General features: G+C 30.0%; 3 protein-coding genes and 1 long non-coding RNA gene across 4 annotated transcripts; 1 reads left to right on the top strand and 3 right to left on the bottom strand.

The window, feature by feature from the left end:
* The first annotated feature begins 338 nt into the window (after positions 1-338).
* On the top strand, positions 339-851 carry LOC107017138. Its single transcript, XM_015217411.2, has one exon. The coding sequence runs from the start codon at positions 491-493 to the stop codon at positions 656-658; it is 168 nt and encodes a 55-aa protein (XP_015072897.1). The 5' UTR covers positions 339-490; the 3' UTR covers positions 659-851.
* A 4,926-nt stretch (positions 852-5,777) lies between these two features.
* Positions 5,778-9,839, bottom strand: LOC107016288 (transcription factor bHLH30). Its single transcript, XM_015216782.2, has 3 exons — positions 9,647-9,839; positions 8,403-8,698; positions 5,778-6,572 (listed from the first exon to the last, which is right to left on the bottom strand). Exons 2-3 carry the CDS (start codon positions 8,694-8,696, stop codon positions 6,078-6,080), a joined length of 789 nt encoding a protein of 262 aa, XP_015072268.1. The 5' UTR covers positions 8,697-8,698; positions 9,647-9,839; the 3' UTR covers positions 5,778-6,077.
* An 8,547-nt stretch (positions 9,840-18,386) lies between these two features.
* Positions 18,387-18,878, bottom strand: LOC114076763. Its single transcript, XR_003577767.1, has 2 exons — positions 18,786-18,878; positions 18,387-18,624 (listed from the first exon to the last, which is right to left on the bottom strand). It is a non-coding gene; the product is annotated as an uncharacterized LOC114076763 (long non-coding RNA).
* Positions 18,879-19,997: 1,119 nt separating this feature from the next.
* Positions 19,998-20,706, bottom strand: LOC107017465 (putative defensin-like protein 120). The gene is made up of 2 exons (XM_015217683.2): positions 20,588-20,706; positions 19,998-20,292 (listed from the first exon to the last, which is right to left on the bottom strand). Exons 1-2 carry the CDS (start codon positions 20,634-20,636, stop codon positions 20,099-20,101), a joined length of 243 nt encoding a protein of 80 aa, XP_015073169.1. The 5' UTR covers positions 20,637-20,706; the 3' UTR covers positions 19,998-20,098.
* Positions 20,707-22,878: the final 2,172 nt, after the last annotated feature.

Genomic DNA, 22,878 nt, shown 5'->3' with positions numbered 1-22,878 from the left:
CATAATAAATGTATGAACCAAACAAAAACAAATCAACAGAAACTACATCTCAAAAAGATCAAAACTAGCATAAACTAGAAAAAATTGTACTGTCAAATTTGACCCCCTCGTTAAATATTTTCTCATTTCTAGCTATTTTTAACAATTACAATTTCATAAACAAATATCTAACAACACCGAAAAGTCTCATTTTTAACAAACTTAAAGGATACAAAACTACTCAAATAATACTTAAGGGTTTACTTTGAACCCCTACTAAAAATAATGGACCATTTTGTGTCATTTTCTCTAAATTAGGACCACACTCTAAACAAGCCTATAAGAGCCTCATCTTGGACTCTCATTTCTCCCATTCAAACTTGTTTCTTCAATATATTCACTGCACAATAACAATAGCTAGAACACATCCATCACTCTTCCATACAAAAATTCCTTCAAAAGAGCCAAAAAAAATTATTTCTTGATTTTCGTCGCGACGAATTAAAGTTACATGATGAAGATGAGCACCACCACCACCAACAACAACAACAACAGAATGGGAAGTTCCAAGAAGAAGTTGATTTCAAGTAGAGGACTTGGAGGAGTCCTTAGAGAACAAAGAGCTAAGCTTTACATAATTAGGAGATGTGTAGTTATGCTTCTTTGTTGGAATGATTGAAATTAATTCATTCAACAAAATTGGCTTATGGGCTTATAGGGTACTTATCAATTGTCCATATATAGTAAAAAGAAATAGTGTAAGTTAGATTTTTTTTTAAAAAATTTGAGAATTTTGTATACTAAATTTAGGTCTTTGAGGCCTCTTGTATACATTGAATAGGTTCAATCAAAGACTACTATTTAGTTTTGAATTTTGATTGTTGTTTTTAAGTACAAATTTACTTTCTTTCCAACTCTTCAACTTTTGTTTCATTTTTTTGTTGCTTTGATAATGTTGAGACTTCAAATCTTCGCATAAACTATGTTCGTTAACCAAGTTTGTTTAGTGGTATTAAGTTTTGTTAATTTAACTTAAAGTGGTAGAAATATTCGATTTCATTTTGCTGGATTGAAAGAGTCATCAATTATTGTAATTTCTTTTTTGAAAAAAAATTGGCAAATTCTTCTTTTTCTTCTTCTTCTTCCATACTTTCCGTTGGTCAGTATAATTAGAGTATTTTATACTTCTTCATTATTCGTACAGAAAAAGCGGAAGAAATTCCGTCTATCTTTTTTGGAGGGAGCAGAGTAGTTGTACCAGACTAGCAATAAAGTTATTACTAAACTTATTACTCTTGTTTAGTATTTTTGTCTCATTTGGTCGAAGCAATATTTTTCTTATTCTTTCAAGGGGAAAATGATATATAATAGCAAATTATTAATTCAAATTAAATGTTATCAACATAATTTGATTTAATTATACCCCATAGCAAACTGTTGTTATTTCGCCTCTCTCGTCAATACTCTCGTTCTCGCTGACAGTATCTCTTGCCTCTCTCGCTTTTATACAAAGGGAAATGTATAAAATGTGTTTTTGTTTGTATAAAATGAGAGAAAATTGTATATAATATATTTTCGTTCCCCTCTCTCCCCTCTCCCATATCTCGCTCGCCACTCTCCCAGATATCGCTCGTCAGTCTCTCCCTCGCCTCTCTCGCTTATACAAACATAAATGTATAAATTGTGTTTCTGTTTGTATAAAGCGAGAGAAAATTATATATACACATGCAAATACATATATCTTCATCCTATACACTTATAATTATACAAATACAAATATTTCCCTGCCCAGTTCTCTTTTTTCTTTCTCTCTCTCTCTCTTTATACAAACACAGATTATACAATTGATCTTTTTTATATGTATACCAAAACAGAAACAGATTATACAACGACTTTTCTTTGTATATGTATAGCGAAATATACATATTTATATATACTTGTTATGGAGCACGATCATGCAAATTATACCTATAGCATACAAATATGATTTTTGTTTTTGGTACATATGAAAGTTGTTCTTCTTTAAATCGCACATATAAATTACATCATCTCTTTTTTTAAGGTAAACAAATGCTACATTTCCAATCTTATGTAGACTCGTGAATTGTTTGAAGTAATTGATGTCACAATCCAATATAAATCAAGTTAATTATAGAGGTTCATTTTAATTATTGGTCCATCTTCAACAAATTCTCTTTCTTTTGTAATTGTTTGTGTGAGTTTTTTTACAAATAAGACACAAATATTTAATTTAAATCTGGATGATAATTGCTAAGAATTAAATCTGCTCGATTTTCTTGTTGAGAACTAATTATCATTGATTAGTTAGCCAAGTACTTGATTAGCTAGAAATTAGGAAGAACCTTTTTTTTCCATAACAAAGCAGAATATTATGCAAACATTTTTTTTGTTTCTCTTTTCCTTGTCCAAATCAAGATAATATATATTTATTTTGTCAATTAGTCTAGTTATATATTCCTTCAATTTTTTGGTAGTATATTACAAGAGCATGTCAAGAAAGTATTTTTTCCTTTAAAATAAAAAAAAAATACAAAAATGACAAATATAACCCCCAAAACTTCATAAAGGTTATTGATACTCTTATCGTCAATTTTTAGGGTTATATATATCCTTATCGTCAATCTTTTGAGTTGTATATACGAAAAAAATGCCTCCCCCGCCCCTCCCACTCTTTTTTATACTTGTTATATTGGGAAAAACTCATACGCACCTCAACTAATTTCCACAGAATATCTATTATCTTATACTAGTACGAAATAGGATAACTCTCGACTTTTTCTTTTTCTTAGTATCAACTTGTACAATTATTGGAAGGGGGTATTTAATTATATTAAACTACTCTAATCATGCAATTTGGTGATAATGATTAATATAATCTCTAGGTTGATTAGAAACGTAGCAGTATGTACGATTAAAAAAGGACATTTTGGTCTCCACTACTAAATTATGATTTTGGGGTAGTTAGTATTACGATTAACAATTATATAAAACCAAATAAAATAACAATTATGAAGAATTCATACAATCGTCGTTAAGCAATTTGGGTACACCAATACATGATTAGTGATTGATTAATATATACTTAGTATTGTGGAAAAGAGAGGTAGAGAAACGGCTCATCAAGGGTTCTAAAAGTTATGCCTCTACATGAGATTAAAATCACATTCTAGTATATTAACTAAATAACATAATTTTAAACTTTTATATACCATACGATATGATGTAAGTGCTTTATTATTATTATTTTTCTCGTCATGTTCTTATTATTTAATAATTTCATTTTATTCATTTTTATAAAAGTCATTCATCTTCTAAAGAGATCAGTGAAACAATATCGAGAAAGAAAAACAGACTTGTACATGATGTTTATTGACCTAGAAAAGACTTATGATAAAATCCCAAGGGAAATGCTTGGAGGCTAAAGACGCACATGTGACAAATACTAGGGCGATCAATGACATGTACTATGAAGTCAAGACTCGGATAAAGATAATGAGAGGAGATTCAAAGCACATTCAAGTTTTGATGAAATATCTTAAAACAGTATAAATAAAAGAACCGCCCAAAAATTAATAGAATTATTGATATTTATATATAATGTAAAACTAATAGAAATTACAATAATTTAGAAGTTAGTTATTTAGATACAGTCCAATTTGTAATATTATATATTTTATGCCTCAACATATGTATCTCGAGATATATATTGATCAAAATTAGGCGTAATTTGTTCTAGATACGTTGTATCCAAATGGATTCTCATGTTTTTGGAAATACACAAATTTCATTCATCTCTCTCGTCTTTCTTCCATCTTGCTCGTCAGTACTCTCCTATGTATATGGTATTCAAAAACCTGTGTATCACACCAGATATATACATGTATCTAGTGTGATTCGCACGTTTTTAGTATCCATGACTATCTGACTCGCCTCTCTTCCTATTTTAATGTATCTGGTAGCAAAAGAACATGTATATTTCTCAATATATGATAGAACACTCTTAATAATAGTAAAACACGTAATTATTTAAAAATAGGAGTGAAATTAGTATATCTGATATAGATATACATACCTAACCACCTAGGTATACGTATGTATCGATATTATATAAATAATATATAACTAAAAATTAGAATGTATTGTCGGCCATATGGACTAACACATAGTTAGCCATCTTAATCCAAGAAACAGACATTCCCTCTTCCCCCAACACAATGTTATGAGCCAAAATGACAAGACTTATCATCCCTCACGTGCACTTATGGCCTATATTCTTTATTCAATTTAACCCCACTACCCATTAATGCCTCTTACATGTCTTCTCTTATTACCAAACAAAATGGTCCAACCCCTTTCTTTATTGTGTTGTTATGTATACACAAAATTCATGTTATACGTTGATGTGGAACTACTCACACTCTTTGGAATGTTTACACCAAGCTAAGATTGATACAGATCAGAATGGAAAAGGTTCAAAAATGTCTTTAACGTTTTTTTAGGTTTAGAAATGTTTTTTCTTAACCAGACAATGACATGGTAAGTTGTAAGTTTGGTGGAAAAATATCCTTTTTCTAATTCTACATGCTAAATTCTAACATGTCTTATTGGATTTATGGTATCACAGAGATAATTATTGCAAAGTATGTTTTAAAAGAGAACTTTTTGTTGATAGTGATCAGAGGGGTTCAAACCTACAACTCAAGCGCATAAAACAATTTCACTGCCCCTTCACTACAAAAAAAGCTCAATTCGCGGGTGTTAAAATGACAAACAACGCCACAATATTATTAGATTGTGACAGTTTTAAAGCGACCCCTGCAATTTATTTGCGGTACACAAATAGCAAGAATTTTTACCACCACCACCCCCCTCCCCCAAATAGTGCTAACAATTAGTTTTATGTTGTAAGATCAATTTCTCAATTTATCTATCGGTGTAAGACTTCTTAACATCATTTGAAAAATTGCTTTGAGTCAAATTGAATCCACCTGGAAAACTAGTTCACTTCAATACCTAAGAAGTAAAAAGGCATTCTTACCGCGATAAGTTAGCCAAATCCTCTTTAACCAATTAATAACTAATAGAAATGTGAAATTTAATACCTCAAGCATAAGTAATTTTTAATAGATTCTTTTATCAAAATCAAAGTAAGATACAAAGTGCACAAAATGATATAATAACACCAAAAATTTGGTGACACGAGTACTAAGTTTCTAAAATTCTAATACAATGATGTGCCTTGAAATTAAAAGAATATATATTCTATCCTTTTAACGATACAAAATAAATTTCACTCAATTACATTACCTTAGAGAATACTTTTCCCGTTTACTTAAAATTTTACATGTTCTTACGCTTTACTGTTAGAGTGTTGTTTAATTTGTAGGTTTTAGAAGTTAGAAATTGAAAAAAAAATAAAAAAAATAGAGAACGGTTGGAAAAAATGTGATTTACGATAATATGTTAAAAATATTCAGATTACTTATTATTAGTCCTTTTAGGTATAATTTTTTCATAGTTAAGTTTTGTCATACTTGTGATAGAGTTTAATTAAGTTTCAATTCTAAAAGAATTAAGAATACCATTATTCTTTCAAATTTTTATATTCAAAGTAAGTTTATGTATATATATTAAATTATATGGACTCGAATAAAAATTTTGAGCTCTTAATTTCTCAAAAATAAAATAAAATTGAAGATGACAAATGGGGAGAAATTCAAAATGTTTATATATTATTACTTCTTTTAGAGGTTAAAAACAATATCAAAAGGTCAATACAAACCCAAAATAACACACTTTATTATGAAATTAAGAACTAAAAAAGAAAAGGAAATTAGACTAAAATACCAAGTGCACTATCAGAGAAGTGTGAATTATATGAGGATTAGTATAAAAATTTACAGGAAAATAAGTTTCATGTGAATTTTCATACTAATCCCTAGAAAAATTTCCATGTAATTCACAGTTATCTTATAGTGAAGAAACACTACTAAAATTAGCTATATCATCAAATTGCCAATTGCTCTATAGAATTAGCGATAAATTTTGCTACGTAACGACAAAATTCCTATTTATTTTTAGTAGTGTATAATATTATTATCACTAGTTCTTTGTCTCTTAATACTCCCTGAATTACCAGAATCATTTCCAATAGATTTCTCCATAACTTCTTTAAGTGCTTCTTGAATTGATCTTAGACAATATTTCATCTGATCATCATCATTATCATTATCGTTATCATTGATCCACGTATCGTCGTTGCCTTGTTGTTGATCCCTTGTTATGAACAAGACATTTCTCACACGTCCACCAAGTGTTGTTATTTCAGCCTTGAGTGTTTTTAACCTTAGAGATTTTAAGGTCTTGATTAGGTCATGTAAAAGATCAGACCTATCTTCACAACATAATGAAACTTTGATCATGAAATTTCCTTCTTCATTATTGCAATAATCAACTGTTAATTCATTAATCTCAGTTGGGATTAGTGGATTTGTTTGGGCTATTTGTGATGTTTGTCTCTTTAGCTCCTTTACATGTTGTATCACCTCAGCTAATAGTGATGCTTTATCTGTCTACAATATTAAAAAACAAAAAAATAGACATTAAGTAAAACCATAAAGATTACACTCAACATGGAAAAAAAAGTTTAATATTCTATTATTATTCTAATATTGTAATATATATATATATATATATATATATATATATATATATATTCACACACAATCAAGTGTATAGTTGCAATTAAACCTACTTAATAATAGTGGCAAGGGTCTGCACGGATTCTCTAAAATTGTTGTCATATCTATGTCAGATTTCTCGAAAATATACCATTTTTCTCAAAAAAAAAAGTAATACTTTTATAGAACTCGACACACATTTATCGATATTTCTGAAGAATCTGAATAACATAATTTCATATGACATTGAACAATTTTTGCCTCGTGAACTAATTTTTAAGATCGAGTTAGACTAAGAATTTGTTTATTTACTTGATATCAAAGTAGGGTTCATTCCAACTATTATTATCAACGTTAAATCCCCATATTAAATTATTCACACTCCAAATATCCAACTCTAAATATAAGATAAAACATTAAAGAATCCCACGAAAAGAAATAAATAATCTCTTTACTTAAATATCCTCACCTCATGAACTAACTTTTTCAAACGAAATTAAACCTAAAATTCATTTCTTTTAACATAAAAGCAGTTCCAAATGAACCACAAAAAGTGGATTTTGAGGCTAGGCATGGGAAGGATTATTTAGAATTTTTTAAGTATGAGCATGACTGACAAGAATGCTTTGTTTGTCTGCCTTTTAGCCTCTATTTTTTTTTCCTTTTGTTGATTTTATATGCTTTTATTTTGACTAATATTTACCACAACATTAAAAAAAAGGTGGAATATTAGATTTAATTTCCATGGAAACTTTTTAACTGCTCCATTGTTTCTCTTTATCATATCAATTTAGCAATCAGTGAAATGATCCTAATTTCCTAGAAATTATCACTACAATCAGTGAAATGATCAAAAGTGCAACAGTTTTTATAGCAATTAAAATATACTCTGTCTCAATTTATCTGATACTATTGGTTCGAATTATTAGAGAGATTGTTTAATAGAGTTAGAATATATGAGTGTAACTTAGAGTAGTACTCCAATGTGAAGAAATTCGGAGTATAAGGATTACATATCTAATTTTGATTAATTTTTTTTAATTAAAACAAAATTTATATAATATATTTTTAAACTATATAAAAAAAAATACTATGAATCGATATAACTAATGAATCAAGATATTTTTAAAAATTGTAATCAAAGAAAAGATTGTTAAACCCTCAAAAAGTACTAAAATTTTGAGTACTCGTTGTTATCACCCTATCGATCTTAGCTATCAAAAATGAAAATCTTGAAGGATCTAAATTAATGCGCTTTATTATGACAAATTTTCATTTTTCCAGAGTTAAACTTCAAAAAGCATGAATAGTCAGACAATTTCAAAATTCAACATTATATTGAATTTCAGAATTTATAAGAAATTGAACAACAAAGTTAAAAGTATTTTTACTTCTAATTATTCATAAGAAGTCAAAAATATCTCCAATTGTATTCATGGTCAAATAACTCCAAATTATCTTACTTTGAAAATAAAAGTTATTAATTTTTTTCAAATTTCAGAATAAAACATAGTCAAACATCCACCAAATGTCGAAACTAGAAACAAAAAAGAACTTTATATAGGGTCTAGAACCCTAACAAGGAAATCAAAACAAATATAAGATAATCAATACACACTTTGGGTATTTAAATTTGCAACCTAAAATAATTTATAAAATTGCACTAGAAATATGCATATGATAGGGAAGTAAATTCAATTAATTATGAAATAATTGACTTACCTTAGTAGTGTTTGGGAGAAGGCTACGTAATTTAGCAAGATGATTATTGATTCTTTCTCTACGTCTTCTTTCAGCTTCACTATGACTTTTTGAGGCAGCAAGTGCCTTTGCATCCATTATTTCTTGAGAATTCATCATTTTTTGCACTTCATTATGATCTTGACATGGAAATTGTGGTATAATTTTGTTGAATAAATCTCCATAATATGATGATCCATGAAAAATAAATGGATCTTCAAGTGTGTTGAAGCTATTCCATGGTAGAATTGATGATCTATTTCCACTTCCATACATAACTGAGGAAGATTATATAATGAGATTAACTTTACTATATTGACAAAAACTAGTCTGATGTACGAAGTATTTTATGTTTTATATAGGGTTTGTAGGAAGGTCGTACCTTAAAAAAAGTTTATTCGAACGCATATATTGATGAAACTTGTGATTTATATACAAGGTTTATTAGATGGAGACAATTTTATCGTTAAGGCTTACTTTTTTTTTATACGGACAATATATACTATAATACAATTCTTACACTATCAAGTTACCTAAATGAGAAAAGGTTAATTATGACCTAAATAAAAAATATAAGTAATCGTTAAAAAAAGGTATGCTTCTAAAGATTGCAATACACTTAGCTTCGATTTGATCATAAATTTTAAAGTTGAAATTTGAAACTTCAAAACTTAAATTTTGAAGTTTTGATATTCAAAACATGAAGTTGTATTTGGAGATGTGTTTGAATTGTTTTAAAAAGAAATTGTGAATAGAAGTAAAATTTCTCTCAGAACCTAGTCTGAACCACCTGTTTTTGAAACTTGAATTTGTTTTGAAGATAGATTTTCAAAATTTGTATCGAAATAAAATTTGTATGGAAATAGATATTTTGAACATAACTTTTTTCAAATTCTTCGATCCAAAATTTATCATCAAAAGCTAGTTAATTATAATATAGAAAATATTTACTCTTAGTACTATATAAAAGTTAAATCTTTACACATAAGTTAAATCTTTAGACCTAGCTCTATGAGTGTGAAGTGTATGATTGTTTAAAATCACTACAAAACAAGTCTGAGGTCGAAGAACTTTAGACTTGTTTGATAATCATCTTTATTCTTTTTTTATACAAAAAGAGGAAAAGTAAGAATAATAAAGAGAAGGGGATCAAAAACTTGGATTCTACTTCATTTGTGATAAAAGGAGATTGTAAGAGATCAATGAAAGATGATGAAAAGACATACCTTTATATTTTTTGATGGCTTTGTGTGCCCTTCCACTTGTTGTCCTCTTTCTTTTTTTCAAAACTCACCCTTTCTATATATGTTGTTTGTTTTCTTTTGCAACACAAAACTTTGTGAAATGTGAAGATTGAATAGAGTATTTGATCCTATTTATCCTAGCATCAACTTAGCCTTTTGTTTTCTATGCCTTTTTCTTTCCTATTGGGCCCTATGCAACATAGTATGTTCTCTTTCATACCTATACTCCATTCCACACCTCCATCTCCACTATCTAATTCTTTTTTCATCTGGTGTTTGATATCTGCATTAAAGCTTGACTATTTTAAACTCGTGTTGTATAGGGCCCTATTTGAGGGGAAGTTATCCCTACCAAAGTTTTCTTCCATATCCAGACTCGAATCTGAGATCTTAAGGGAGGAATGACCTCATCCAGGCCACATTCTTTAGTGGTCCATCTCCACTATCATATATAGTGGGGATACAAGTATTGGTAGTTCCTATCCTTTAATTTAATTCCTATTTACAACATTCTTTTTTCTCAATCAACTATCCTTTTCTATAGCTATTTGATTACGACTAGCTCTTTTGGATTAATCGATTGTAAATAGTTATTACGTTTTAAATGTTGGACAAGTAAAAATGAATGAGGGAGCATAATTAGTCACTCTATCTGCTTTTAAAAATTCGCTTCTATCTACTTATTTTATCATATCAAGAAAATACAATTTTTTCTATATTTTACCCTTAGAGTTAGTTACTTATTCCTAAATCACGTTCTAAGATATAATATTGAACATCAGTATGCTCTTTTTTCTTAATCTTTGTGTCTAATTGATGAGATATTTGTAATTTTTTATTTACTTTGGCTTTAGGCTATGGTTAATTTAGGCTTGGTCAAGCACCCATGTTCTTCTCATTATAATTTAATAATCTCTTTCTCATGTATAGCTATATTTCCACGCTAAACTTTCTACATCCCCAAGACCAAATGAAATCATTATGTCTTGGAACATACTCCTCCACTACCTACTCTAGATCCTAGTGGGGTGGGTGAAATAAAGATTACAACTCTTATAACTACGTTCACTTTGTCTCTATATTGCATATTTGCATAATTATATTCATACTTTATGTGTATATGCTCATTCTTTACGGGGAAAATGCACGAATACCTCTTCAATCTATGCCCAAAATTTCAGAGATATACTTATATTATACTAAGGTTCTATTACTCTCAAACTTATTTTATAAGTAATTTTCTATGCATTTACGGCTTATGTGGCACTAGGTTGAAAAAAAAAAGTCAATCAACGTTGGGCCCACAAGGTAGTGCCACGTAGATCGAAAAGGAGTAAAAATATTAATAAAATAAGTTCACGGGGTAATAGGACCTTAATATAATACAAGTGTGTCTCTGAGATTTCGAGCATAGATTGAGGGGGTACTTGTGCATTAATCCTTCTTTATTAAATAGAGTAAAAGAATAAAATAAATCATATAAATTGAGATAGAAAGAAATAGTAATACTTTATTTTTGTTGATTTTAGTTGCGCATATTCATGTGATCATTTGTTACTAATAAAATTGTGGTGGAATGATAAGTGTTCATTCATCCTTAATTATAAGTTTCATGTTCGAGCTTTAGGTATGTATTCACCTTTACTAAAGAGTGCTTACCCTTGATATGAGTCGACTTTTTAATATAATGTGAATTTTGATTTAGTTAGATCACAAAACAAATATCAGACACCGAGCGAGAAACTAAAAATAATAAATCATATTATTTTCTCAAAATAAAATAACAACACTTTTTTTTAATTTTCATTAGAAATTGCACCACTTGGGTGGTCATCTATATACTCTTTTTCACTCATATCACAGAATAAATAGCAGACACATCTTCATTAATGTTGAGCATTAATTACATAGGCAAAAATCAAAATTGAGGGTTGAATAGTCAACTATGCTTCTTCTTTTTTTTAATATCTTGTTTTTTTTTTACTATAGTGTATTCGAGGCACTATAAGGAATTGTTTGGTATAAACCTCTACGGTATAATAATTAACGATCTCAAGATAACATGTATAATTATTTTATTCGGTGTTTGATTTAAGTATTAGACAGTTTTAAAATTATTTATCTTATTATATATGCTTTAGTGATCGAATACGTTATCTCATATATACAGTGAAATAACTTATCATGATTAATCTGGAGATAATTTGTTTTCGACCAAATAACCCCAGAAAAGAGGAGATTGGATCTCTAATGTGCTCTTTAGGTATATTGTTCCTTTGATTGTTATGGTAAAAATGAATAAAAGAAGTAAAAGCTTAATAATAGAATTAGGTATTAACCAAATCTCAATATATAAAGTCCATTGATATTACATCAAATTGTGATATGAAGGGGTGATTAACAAAGGTAACGACAAGCACATATAAAACCATGAGAGTCACGAAGGCATATTCTATCAGCTTTGCGTCTTGAATTATTGGGTTTGTTATAATCCGAATAAATTAGACCTTAATTATTGATCCTTGCTCATTATTACTTGTTTGTAGACCTAGAACAAGCGGAAAGAATTCGGAAAGGAATGAATAAGTGCCTTAGGGGGATTCAAACTTGGTTTCGAGTTAGGTGATACTTTGATTTCATTTTTGTGTGATGTGTGTGGGTATTTGCTTCCTTGTTATGCATGTTGTTTTATCGAAAAAAAAGGATTTCGAGAAGGAGTTCGTTTTGTTTTAAAGTTATTTTCGACTTTTAGGAGTCGCCACTTAATTTTGAGAAAATTAAGAAAACTTGTTTCCAAACAACTTAAACAGAAAAATCGTTTTGGAAAACATTTGGGGGGTTCGGGATTCATATTAGTGTCTTAGGAAGGTGTTTAAGGCACCTAAGACACTCCGTTAAACACGGTTTACCGGCGATTAACTTATTTGACTATTTTTGTTTTAACTTTTGCAATTTTGAAGTTGAACTTGTTAAAGTTTTATCTAGACAGTTTTACGAATTGAAATTTTTATCGCTTTTAAGGCTTAGTTTTAAATTTAGTAAAATAGAAAAGCGTCTCGGCGGGGGTTTGGAGTTTTCTAATCCTAAGCTAACGACATTGAAGACAAAACAAGGTAAGCAAATAGTAAAGAGAGGGAGAGAGAGAGAGATTCGGGTCCAAGTTTCGGATGCTGTTCGCCTTGGCCGAAACTCGAACCCACCTGTTTTTGTTTTTTTTTTTTTTTTTTTGACCCATCTTTGTACCTGTCCTAATCTATACAAAATAAAATAAAAATACGGGAAAGTAAATTAACGAGGGCTTAGGCCCATTACAAATAGAATGCAAAAATATAACATAAAGAAAAAAGGTCTTCTAATCAGACGCCTTCGAATTCCTTCAATCTTCTTGGAACTTTGATCCTCATATGCTTGTCTTGACTCGATGGAAAGCTATTTAGAGCCTTTAGGGCTCCCTCCCGAAGTGTAAAGAAGAGAAGGGAATCCCAAAGCGGACTCGAGAGGGGTTTTTCATATGCAATAAAGTAGAAGCGAGTTAGCATATTGAATAATGTAATAAACATGATTTAACTTAAGACATGGGTGATTACTATAGGGGACAAATTCTAAGGAACTTAATAACTCAAATTCATCATTTAACTTCATGACAAGCTACTGAAGCAAGAGACAAAAATGGCAAATATAGAATACGCAGCACTAAGTGAAAGTAAGCAACCAAGTCATTCATCCTGTGCTTGAGTTGATATATGACATAAACAAATTGCATGATAAGTCCCAATGACCCCAAATAAAAGATACGAGAATCCGACTTTGACAAAATCGAGTTGATAATCTCAACGTTGAATGCAAACACTCAAGGCAGAAAGCAACAACTATACAGCATACATTTTCAACAAATAGAGACGAGAGTGTGTGAAATCACACATGGACTTGTGCCTTGACGAAATGAAAGAATCACATTGATATGAAAAAGACCTTCAACAAAGCAGAACATTTAAACTCCCTCAAGATTTGCCCAACTTTAAGGAGATTTTCACTGTTATACTCACAGTTAATCACATTGAACCTAACAGATAAACAACTATACTTAACAGTTAACAATCCTAGCACCCACACCATATAACATCGATTCACTATTATCAAACCCTCTACCCTCACACAACCAGATTCTCAAACCAAGTATATCATGGAACTCAACACAACAAATTTAACAACTAACCACCTCTGCCAACTTCTCGAGACAGGACAATGGACTACGCAGTGAAGAAACATGAATAAATATCCTTGAGAACAAAACAGATGCAAAAATACCAACTAAACTTTGTTGGAAATAGATAACTATCATCAGAAAGTTCCAGATAACTATGGAGATGAAGAGAAACCATCGACATTCCAGAAACATCACATTTGGAAAAGTTGAACAGACTCCTTCAGCAGCCATGAAACGAAAAGCGAGAATAATAACAACAACACAATCAAAGGTAGCGACTTCGCGATCGAAACAACATGCTAAGTTGAAAAGACGAGGAAAACTTAAGAGGACGGTTACCTTCTTCGGAGCAGCGACTGAGGACGATGGCGAGCAGGCGGCGACTTCCAACTGGAACGTTGCTGTTCAAGAGCCACGAACGAGGAAACTCAATCTAAGAATCGCTACTGCTGCTATCTACTCTCTTTTCTCTCAGCTATCTACCACGCCCTTCGATTCTAGTGGAAACGAACCGACAAAGGCCGAAGATTTTCTCTAAAGTTTCCTTTATTTCTCTCGGAAATAAACAGAACAACCAAGGAACTTTTCGACAATTTTCTAACTGTTCTTCTACACGACAAACGGAAAAGCCAGAATTTCCCTTCGAAAAATTTTTTCAACCAAAATTTCTAACCCCCAGAATTCTAACCCCTCTTCGTGTTGAACTTCTATTTTCGAAAATCCAACCCCCTTTTTGGAGAAGGAAGGGGGTTTATATAGAAAGGGGAAAATTAGGGTTTCATGAGGTAGGAGGGCGGGGGGAAAAAGGGAAAAGGTTGGGGCAAATTCGAGACTTCGCCCTCCATTTCGAAATTCAAATCCATGAAGATAAGGTTGAAGCTGCCACTAGTACAATCCTTGTACGAAATTCTCAACAGGGGAGGGATGGGGGCCGTCCGATTGCGAGCTACGTGGTGTAATCTCCTGCTTGGAAGGACGAAACGCGTCGCTTTGTGCTGCAACGCCGCGTACGGAGCAGCAGGACAGCAGGTGTCCGTTGCGCTGCTCGTTCACGCGCGAATGAGGGAGACGAGGGAAGGGAGATGAGAGGGGGAGTTGTGCGTGAGGGATACGCGGGGGAAAGGGTTGCGTTTTCTGGGTTTTTGGGGTGTTCTGTTTCTTCTGGGTTCACGTGGGGTGAGGGGAGAAGAAGGGAAGGGAAAGTGAAAGGTGGGTCGGGTCGGTTATTGGGTTTGGAGCGGGTTAGGAATTGGGTTGGGTTAAGAGATGGGTTGGATTTAAAAGAAAGGATTTGGGCTTGGGGATTAATGTTGGGGCCTGAATATTTGGGTTGCTTGAAAGGGTGGGCTGCTGAAGTGTGTTGGGCTGGAGGGGAGTGGGCCTGGAATTTAATTAAAGTGGGTTGAAGGGAATTAAGTTTAGAACTTGGTTTCTGATGGGCTGAAGATTTTGAAGAAGAGGCCCAAATTCGCTTTTGGTATGTTTAAGGGGAAAACATGACAAAATTTGATCAAGTCTTAACCAACGAATTTGTATCAACTAATCACGAGCCTCTTTATTTAGTAAAATAATTATTAAAATCGTAAGAAGTGATTAAAGTATAATTATAATTTAGATTGAACTAGCTTGATAAAACATTTAAATGTATATTTTTGATGGTTTTTTGAATAATCATAAGATATACTGATTATATACATAATTATGTAATATATGTATATTATCTAAAGTTATGAGAAATAGCATAAAATCCATGTATTATATATATGTATATATATTTTTTTTTATATTTTTTTTTTAATTTTGGCAAGATTTATAAAACTAATTAACTTAAGTAATTTGGAAAACTCACGAAGCTCGACGATTAATTTATACCGACGTGGGTCAAAAATTGGGTGTCAACACATGTGTGTATGTGAATGTAGCACTATTGATCAAACCTAATGTAAATGAGTATGAATGAACGATTGTATGTCATGAATCAACACTTGATTGTATTATTTTTAGAATGTGCATTGTGATTGTGATTGTGGTATGATGATTGGACAGGGTATCACGTTTCGACACACTAATTCGAATCGGATGTCACCTACTGACATACGAATTGGGGTTGCAGGTTACATACCGACATACATATTGGATCAGGTATCACATTTCGACACGCTAATTGAGATGGGATGTCTCATTTAGGCACACTTACAGTTTGTGTATGGGTTCCGTGAGAGGATCATTGACTTGTCATATTTACTTGTTAGTGAGAATATGGAATTGTATGTCGTTCTTGAAATGATAATGGGTATATGTGTATATATATATTGTGCATGTCATGTTTACTATGTTGTGGCTTCTTATGTATGTTTCGCTTACTAAAATAGTCGTGTGATCCTACTAGTACACTTTAGTTGTGTACTGATACTGCACTTACTCTTTCTTGTTGAGTACAAGGCATCTTCAGGAGGCTAATGACAGACCTCATTTAGGAGATCACTAAATCGAAATCGAATTCAAGGGTGAGCCAGTTCTTCCAGGCTGTTATGAGTTCTCCTTTTGTTTAGTCCATTTTCTTTAGACTTAGACTAATACTTTAGATATTCTTTTGTTCACTTTCGGGATTGTACCTTTTTTCTTAGACTTGTTGAACTTTGACTTTCAGGTTCTAGGCATTATTTCCACAATTATTTTATTAAACTTTTGGAGTTTATTTATCCATTTAAACCTGCTTTTGTATTCTTAAATGCTCTTTAGGTGTATTGTTTCTTTGATTGTTATGGTAAAATTTATGAATAAACGAGGCAAAAGTTAGATGATAGAATTAGGTATTAACTAAATCTCAAAATATAAAGTCCATTGAGATTGATATTACATCCAATTGGATAGCTAAAATTGCATTTAGCAATAATTAAAGTTAATTAAGATATGAAGGGGTGATTAGCAAGGGTAACGACAAGCACATATAAAACCTTGAGAGTAAGCAATGCATGTTGCATTAGCTTTGGGTCCAAGCTTTCTCTTGCATAATGATACACATTTTGGCGTAACTTTATATCCATCGCACGGTATTTCAGGATGTGCCTCATAGCAATCGTATTGATTAGCATCTGTTTCAACTACAACAATATATAACGGGTATAGAATTTTAGACAATTTCATAACGAGTATAGAATTTTAGACAAGAGAAATTGCTTAGATGATAAGCACTTCTCGCGATAAAACAGAGAGAGAGAAAAAGTATTGAATGTCAGATGAAAAATTAAGTTTACCTTCATGGGTACCAAAAAATAGAGTAACAATGAGAAGGACAAAAATCAAACGCTTTGCCATTATTCTTCTAGAGATATAATCAAAATGTTGTCTTGATAGTATTTTGTGATTTTTATTTTTTCACTTTGAATAATCAAGTTTATAACCAAGAGTATCTTTTTATAGCTTCATAAAATAAAATATGGATAGGGTTTATCTTCGTTTTTCTTGCGTTTCTATTTGAATTAATGACATATGACACAAATTTAGTTTAATTTTATGGCTAAGATTCAATTAACTACAATAAAATTTTATCACCAAAATATTTTTAAAATCCCACAATTATTATTTTATAAATTTATATTTTAAATTATTATTTGTTTGCCTTTAGTAAATTTTATAAATATCTGAAAATGCAAGTAACTACACGTCTATTCACTTTGTTTTATTTACTTATTATTATTATGGAAAATTGTGGAGATAATAGCAAACACTTAAACGATATTAAACGTTATAGCTAATGTTTTAGAAAATTGTGATTCATATAGTCATAGTTTTCTTAAATATTGTTATTTGGTTAATTTATATAATTCACCCAATATTGTATAACTCGCTTCAGTGTATAAATTAGAATTTTGTTTATTATTCTTAAAATTTATTCTACTTATCATAATATAATTAAATTAACTCTCCTACAATATAAACTCGACAAGTACTAATAGAATTATTTTAGGCGACTTTACGATTTTTATGATAGAAATTTATTTATCTATTTTATATAAAAAGACTCTTTGCAAAAACAATCAGATTTAACTCTTTAAGTCATTTTTAGTAAGGTTTTAGGGGTCTAAATTGATTAGGTACAATTTTATAATCCTAATCTACGTTTAGGGTTTTTTTGAGTGTTTAAGAAGAGAAAAGATGAAAGGATCAAAGCACTCATCGAGATTCTTGAGTTTCGTTGCGGATTTTCCTCAAGGGTTTGATCCCTAAAAGATATGTAAGTTGTCATAGTATTGGGTTAGTGCACCCACACGCCAATCATGAGTTTCTTTAACGAATTTCATTCATAAGTTGGGATATATTGAGTTCTTGATTAGTATTCTTGAAGTTTTATTCTAAATCTTGTTTTGTTGGGATTTTGATGAAGATGAAAGTGAGTGTTTTGAAGATTGTATTGAGTAAAATAATTAGTGTGTGTATTTATGTTGAGTAATCAAATCCTTATATTTGATGCTCTCTAATTAAATTAATTCATTTAACCATAGCCACATCAAATTGGATAGCCAACATTGCATTTAGCAATAATTAATGTTTATTAAGATATAAAGGGGTGATTAGCATGGGTAATAACAAGCACATATAAGACCAGGAGAGCCAGTAATGCATCTGCCATCAGCTCTTGCTCCAAACTTCTTCTTACAAAATGTTAAACATTTTGGCTCAACTTTTTCTTGATCGCACGATATTTCAGGATGTATCTGATAGCAATCGTATTCGTTAGCACTTGCTCCAACTACATTCAATAAACAAGAAGAGTCAAAAATGTGTATTGATATGACTAGGTGAGTATTATAACAATATATAACAAAGTTCCTCAGATAGTAAATACTCCTCGCGATTAAAAAAAAAAGAATTGAAGGTTAGATGTAAAACAAAGTTAAGCTTCTAAAGTACCAAAAAATAGAGTAACAATGAGGAGGACACAAATCAAAAGCTTTGTCATTATTCTTCTAGAGATATACTCAAAATGTAGTCTTAGATAGTATTTTGTGCTTTAATTATTTTATTTTGAATAACCAAGTTAACCAAGAGTATCCTTTTATAGTTTGTAAAATTAAATATGAATCTGGCTTCTCTCCATTTTTCTCCTGTTCCTACTTGAATTAATGATATATGGCCAAAAAATATTTAATTTAGTGGCTCAATTAACTAAATAAAATCCTAACCATGGTGTGAATAATTAATTACTTCCATATGTTTCATCCCATAAGATATTTACAAACCCACAATTATATTTTTTCTGAATTTATACTTTAAATTATTATTTTTTAGCTTGAGTAAATTTTGTAATATATGAATGGTATGGAATTAACTACACATCTATTCACTTTGTTTTATTTACTCATTATAATATTAATTAAATTAACTCTCCTACAATATAAATCGGCAACTTATTAGTGATATAATTATTTTATGTAATTTTACTATTTCTATGAATATAAATTTATTTATATATCTTTATATAAAAGTAATATATGCAAAAGCAACCAAATAGCAATCTTAAAGATAAACAATATTTTCTAATGTACAATAACATTGGGTGCATTTTTACGAATTAAAATGATTTGAATTTAAATGAGTTCGATTACATCCTACACACAAATTTAGACTATATACTAATATAAGACAAAATAAACAATTTAATTTAGACTACATATTACTATGAGACAAAATAGCCTAGTCAATTTAGACTAAATAATGGATCATATAACTCATCATATCAAACTCAAAGGCTCTTTTGATTATTTGTTTTCTTCATTAAATTATACTTAATTTAATCACCAAATTCGTGATTTTTATTTATTTATCAAGTATTTCCAGAAAAACAAATAGCAATACTGATTTTAGGTGTATTTATACGTCCAAATATTAAATTTTATTCATGTCTTAGCTAAATTCTGAGAAGCAATTATCATATATTTATGTGCTTTTTTGAATATAATTGATGTGACTACTAATATATGTGATTAGACATGTTTCACGTCGTGGGATTTCACTGAATATGTTGTTATTGTTTCTTCGACAAATAAAATTTTCAAATCATAACAACTGGAGATAAGAAAAATGAATAAAAGAAAGCAAAAACTATATTGAGAGACTTAATCATTAATCAAAATATAAAGTTCATTGAGATTGATATATCACATCAAATTGGATTTTACATGAAGCAATAATTATATAAATTTTATTGAGATATAAATTGGTGACTAGCAAGGGTAATTACAAGCACAAAAAGGACCCTCAAATCCAATTTGATCAATGCATTGGCCACCAGCATTGGGTCCAAACTTTTGTTTGCAAAATGGTAAACATTTTGGCTCAACTTGTCCACCATCACACAATATTTCAGGATGTATCTGATAGCAAGTTTCTGATTCAACTGATGGGATTATTGTTCCAACTGCAAAGAGTCAACAAACACTATTAATATTATTAAATAAGTAGTATATACAATAATATATATTCATGTGATACTTATTGTTTTTCGAGTTTTAAATAGCTTAAATTTGACCAGGAATGATCATTATCTGGTCCTTTGTTGATTGTTAAGGGTAAAAAGAAAGATATATTTAAATAATATATGAAATGAATTACGATTAAAATAAATTGATTTGAATCCCAAATTATATGAAAGATAATACGTAAACTGAGACGAATGTAGCAACATATATTGATCGTCAAGGGTAAAAAAGTACCAAAAAATAGAGCAACAATGAGAAGGACACAAGTCAAAAGCTTTGCCATTATTCTTTGATAGTATTTTGTGCTTCAATATTTTCACTTTGAATAATCAAGTTAACCAAGAGGGTCTATTTATAGCTTGTAAAATACATGGAGTGTGACTTGATCAAATCTTGTGATTAAATTTTGAAGAGTTGAAATCAACAAGTTCATTATAAGAGAAAAAGAAATTATTATCTTATTCCCAAATATTGTTTAGATTTTTTTCTAATCAATATGAATTTGACCCACCTACTGTAACATACAAATACTCACACACTAATTTATTGATGTTTGATATCTTAAGCCTTAAGTTGATTATAAGAGAGTAAGAAATTATAATCTTAGTCCCAAATATTGTTTAGATTTTTTTCTAATTAATATGAGTTTGATCCACCTACTGTAACTTACAAATACTCACACACTAATTTATTGATATCTGTTGCACGTTTATTTCAAAATATTGGAATCTCACTCGCCACTCTCGTTTGTTGGCAGTCTCGCTCGCTTCTCTCGCTTTTAGACAAACACAAATGTATAAAAATGTGTTTGTGTTCGTATAAAGCGAGATGAAATTGTATATATACATATATTTTCATTATCCTCTCTCCCCTCTTCCAGATCTCGCTCTCCACCCTCGCCTCTCTTGCTTATACAAACAGAAATGATATATAAATTGTGTTTATGTTTGTATAAAACGAGAGAAAATTGCATATACACATGCAAATACTTATATTTTCATCCTATACACTTATAATTATACAAAACAAATATTTCTCTGTCCAATTTTCTTTTGCCTTTCTCCCTTTCTCGTTTTATATATACAAAGATTATACAATTGATCTTTTGTATACAACTGCTTTCTTTTATATATGTATAGCGAATTATGCAACTGCATTTTTTGTATATGTATAGCGAAATATACATATATATGTTTGTTATGGAGTACAATTATAGTTATAGCTAGCTTACAAATATATTTTTTATGTTTGCTACATGTAAAAGTTACTTTATTTATAATGAGATGTTAGGAATGATAAAAAAAGACTCAATTTATTATATGATGTTTTAATTACTTTTTAAAATCAAAATATTATATAAATTTTGCTATTTACTATTTAATTGATTATATTTGAATATTTGAAATATATAAGTAGATAGTAAGAGTTAATAAGAAATTATTATTTTATTCCCAAATTATATATTGTCTTGTTTAGATTTGTTCAAATTAATATGGGTTTACTAACCACCTACTGTAACATGTACATACATACATGATTATAGTGATGAAACAGTGAGACATCTATTTCGAAATATTGAATATAAATTTTATAAATAAACGAAAATTTTTAAATGATTCATATATATTATTAAATATTCTTTGTGCTATAAAATAAAAATAGAAAAATATTTTTAAAAAAAAAACAAAAAACTGTCTTAGAGATGTTTGAGACCATAATATTCAACTAATAATAGCCTGATCTCAACGTATCCACGTTACAACAAAAACAACTTTTAGCGGCATTAAATATTGATACTAATAAAAAGTGCTAACGTCTTTACCGGCATTAGTTAAGTGTCATTAGAACTGATGTCACTAAAGGCTTTAGGGACACATGTAAAGAGTGACAATTGCCGCTAAAAATACATATTTAGCGACAATTAACAATTGAATACCGCTAATAATCATTTTTAATACAGTGGCATGACATAAGTATTTCCAGAAGCATATGTTTATTTTCAGACGCAAATAGAAATAATCAAAAAAAAAAGTATTTTTGAGAAAATATATTTATGAAATAAACATAAATTTGTTTCTTGGATTAATCCTTAAATAACTCATCTTATCCAATTAAATTTGGAACTATTTTAACCGATCTCGCGTTAATTAGTCCAAAACTTTCAAATTATAATCCCAAAATAGTTTGATTAAAAAAAAAACCTCCAACCTCAAAATATTTATTTTAATCTCAAAATAATTTAATCTGCGTAACAGAGGAAAGTCTTAAAGATCAGTTTGTGTTACCAAAATTTTCCGAAAAATCAGGCTAGGATCATGTTCAGTAGTCAGTACTATACATTAGAATTCGATTAAATTTTAATTCGCGGATTACGAATAAAACATTCCTAAACAAAAGTGACTATTATTAAAAAAAACTTATATCGAATTTTTCGAATTAAAAATGAAAAAGTTATTTACCGCTCCACCCTAATCATCGTTGGTCGAGGAGAACATGTTTGATTTCTAATGGCTCACATAGATAGG

Source organism: Solanum pennellii, chromosome 4 (genome assembly GCF_001406875.1).
Source record: "Solanum pennellii chromosome 4, SPENNV200".
NCBI classification, from domain to species: domain Eukaryota; kingdom Viridiplantae; phylum Streptophyta; class Magnoliopsida; order Solanales; family Solanaceae; genus Solanum; species Solanum pennellii.
The sequence above is the reverse complement of the archived record's forward strand: the minus strand, read 5'-3'. Positions and strand labels throughout refer to the sequence as shown.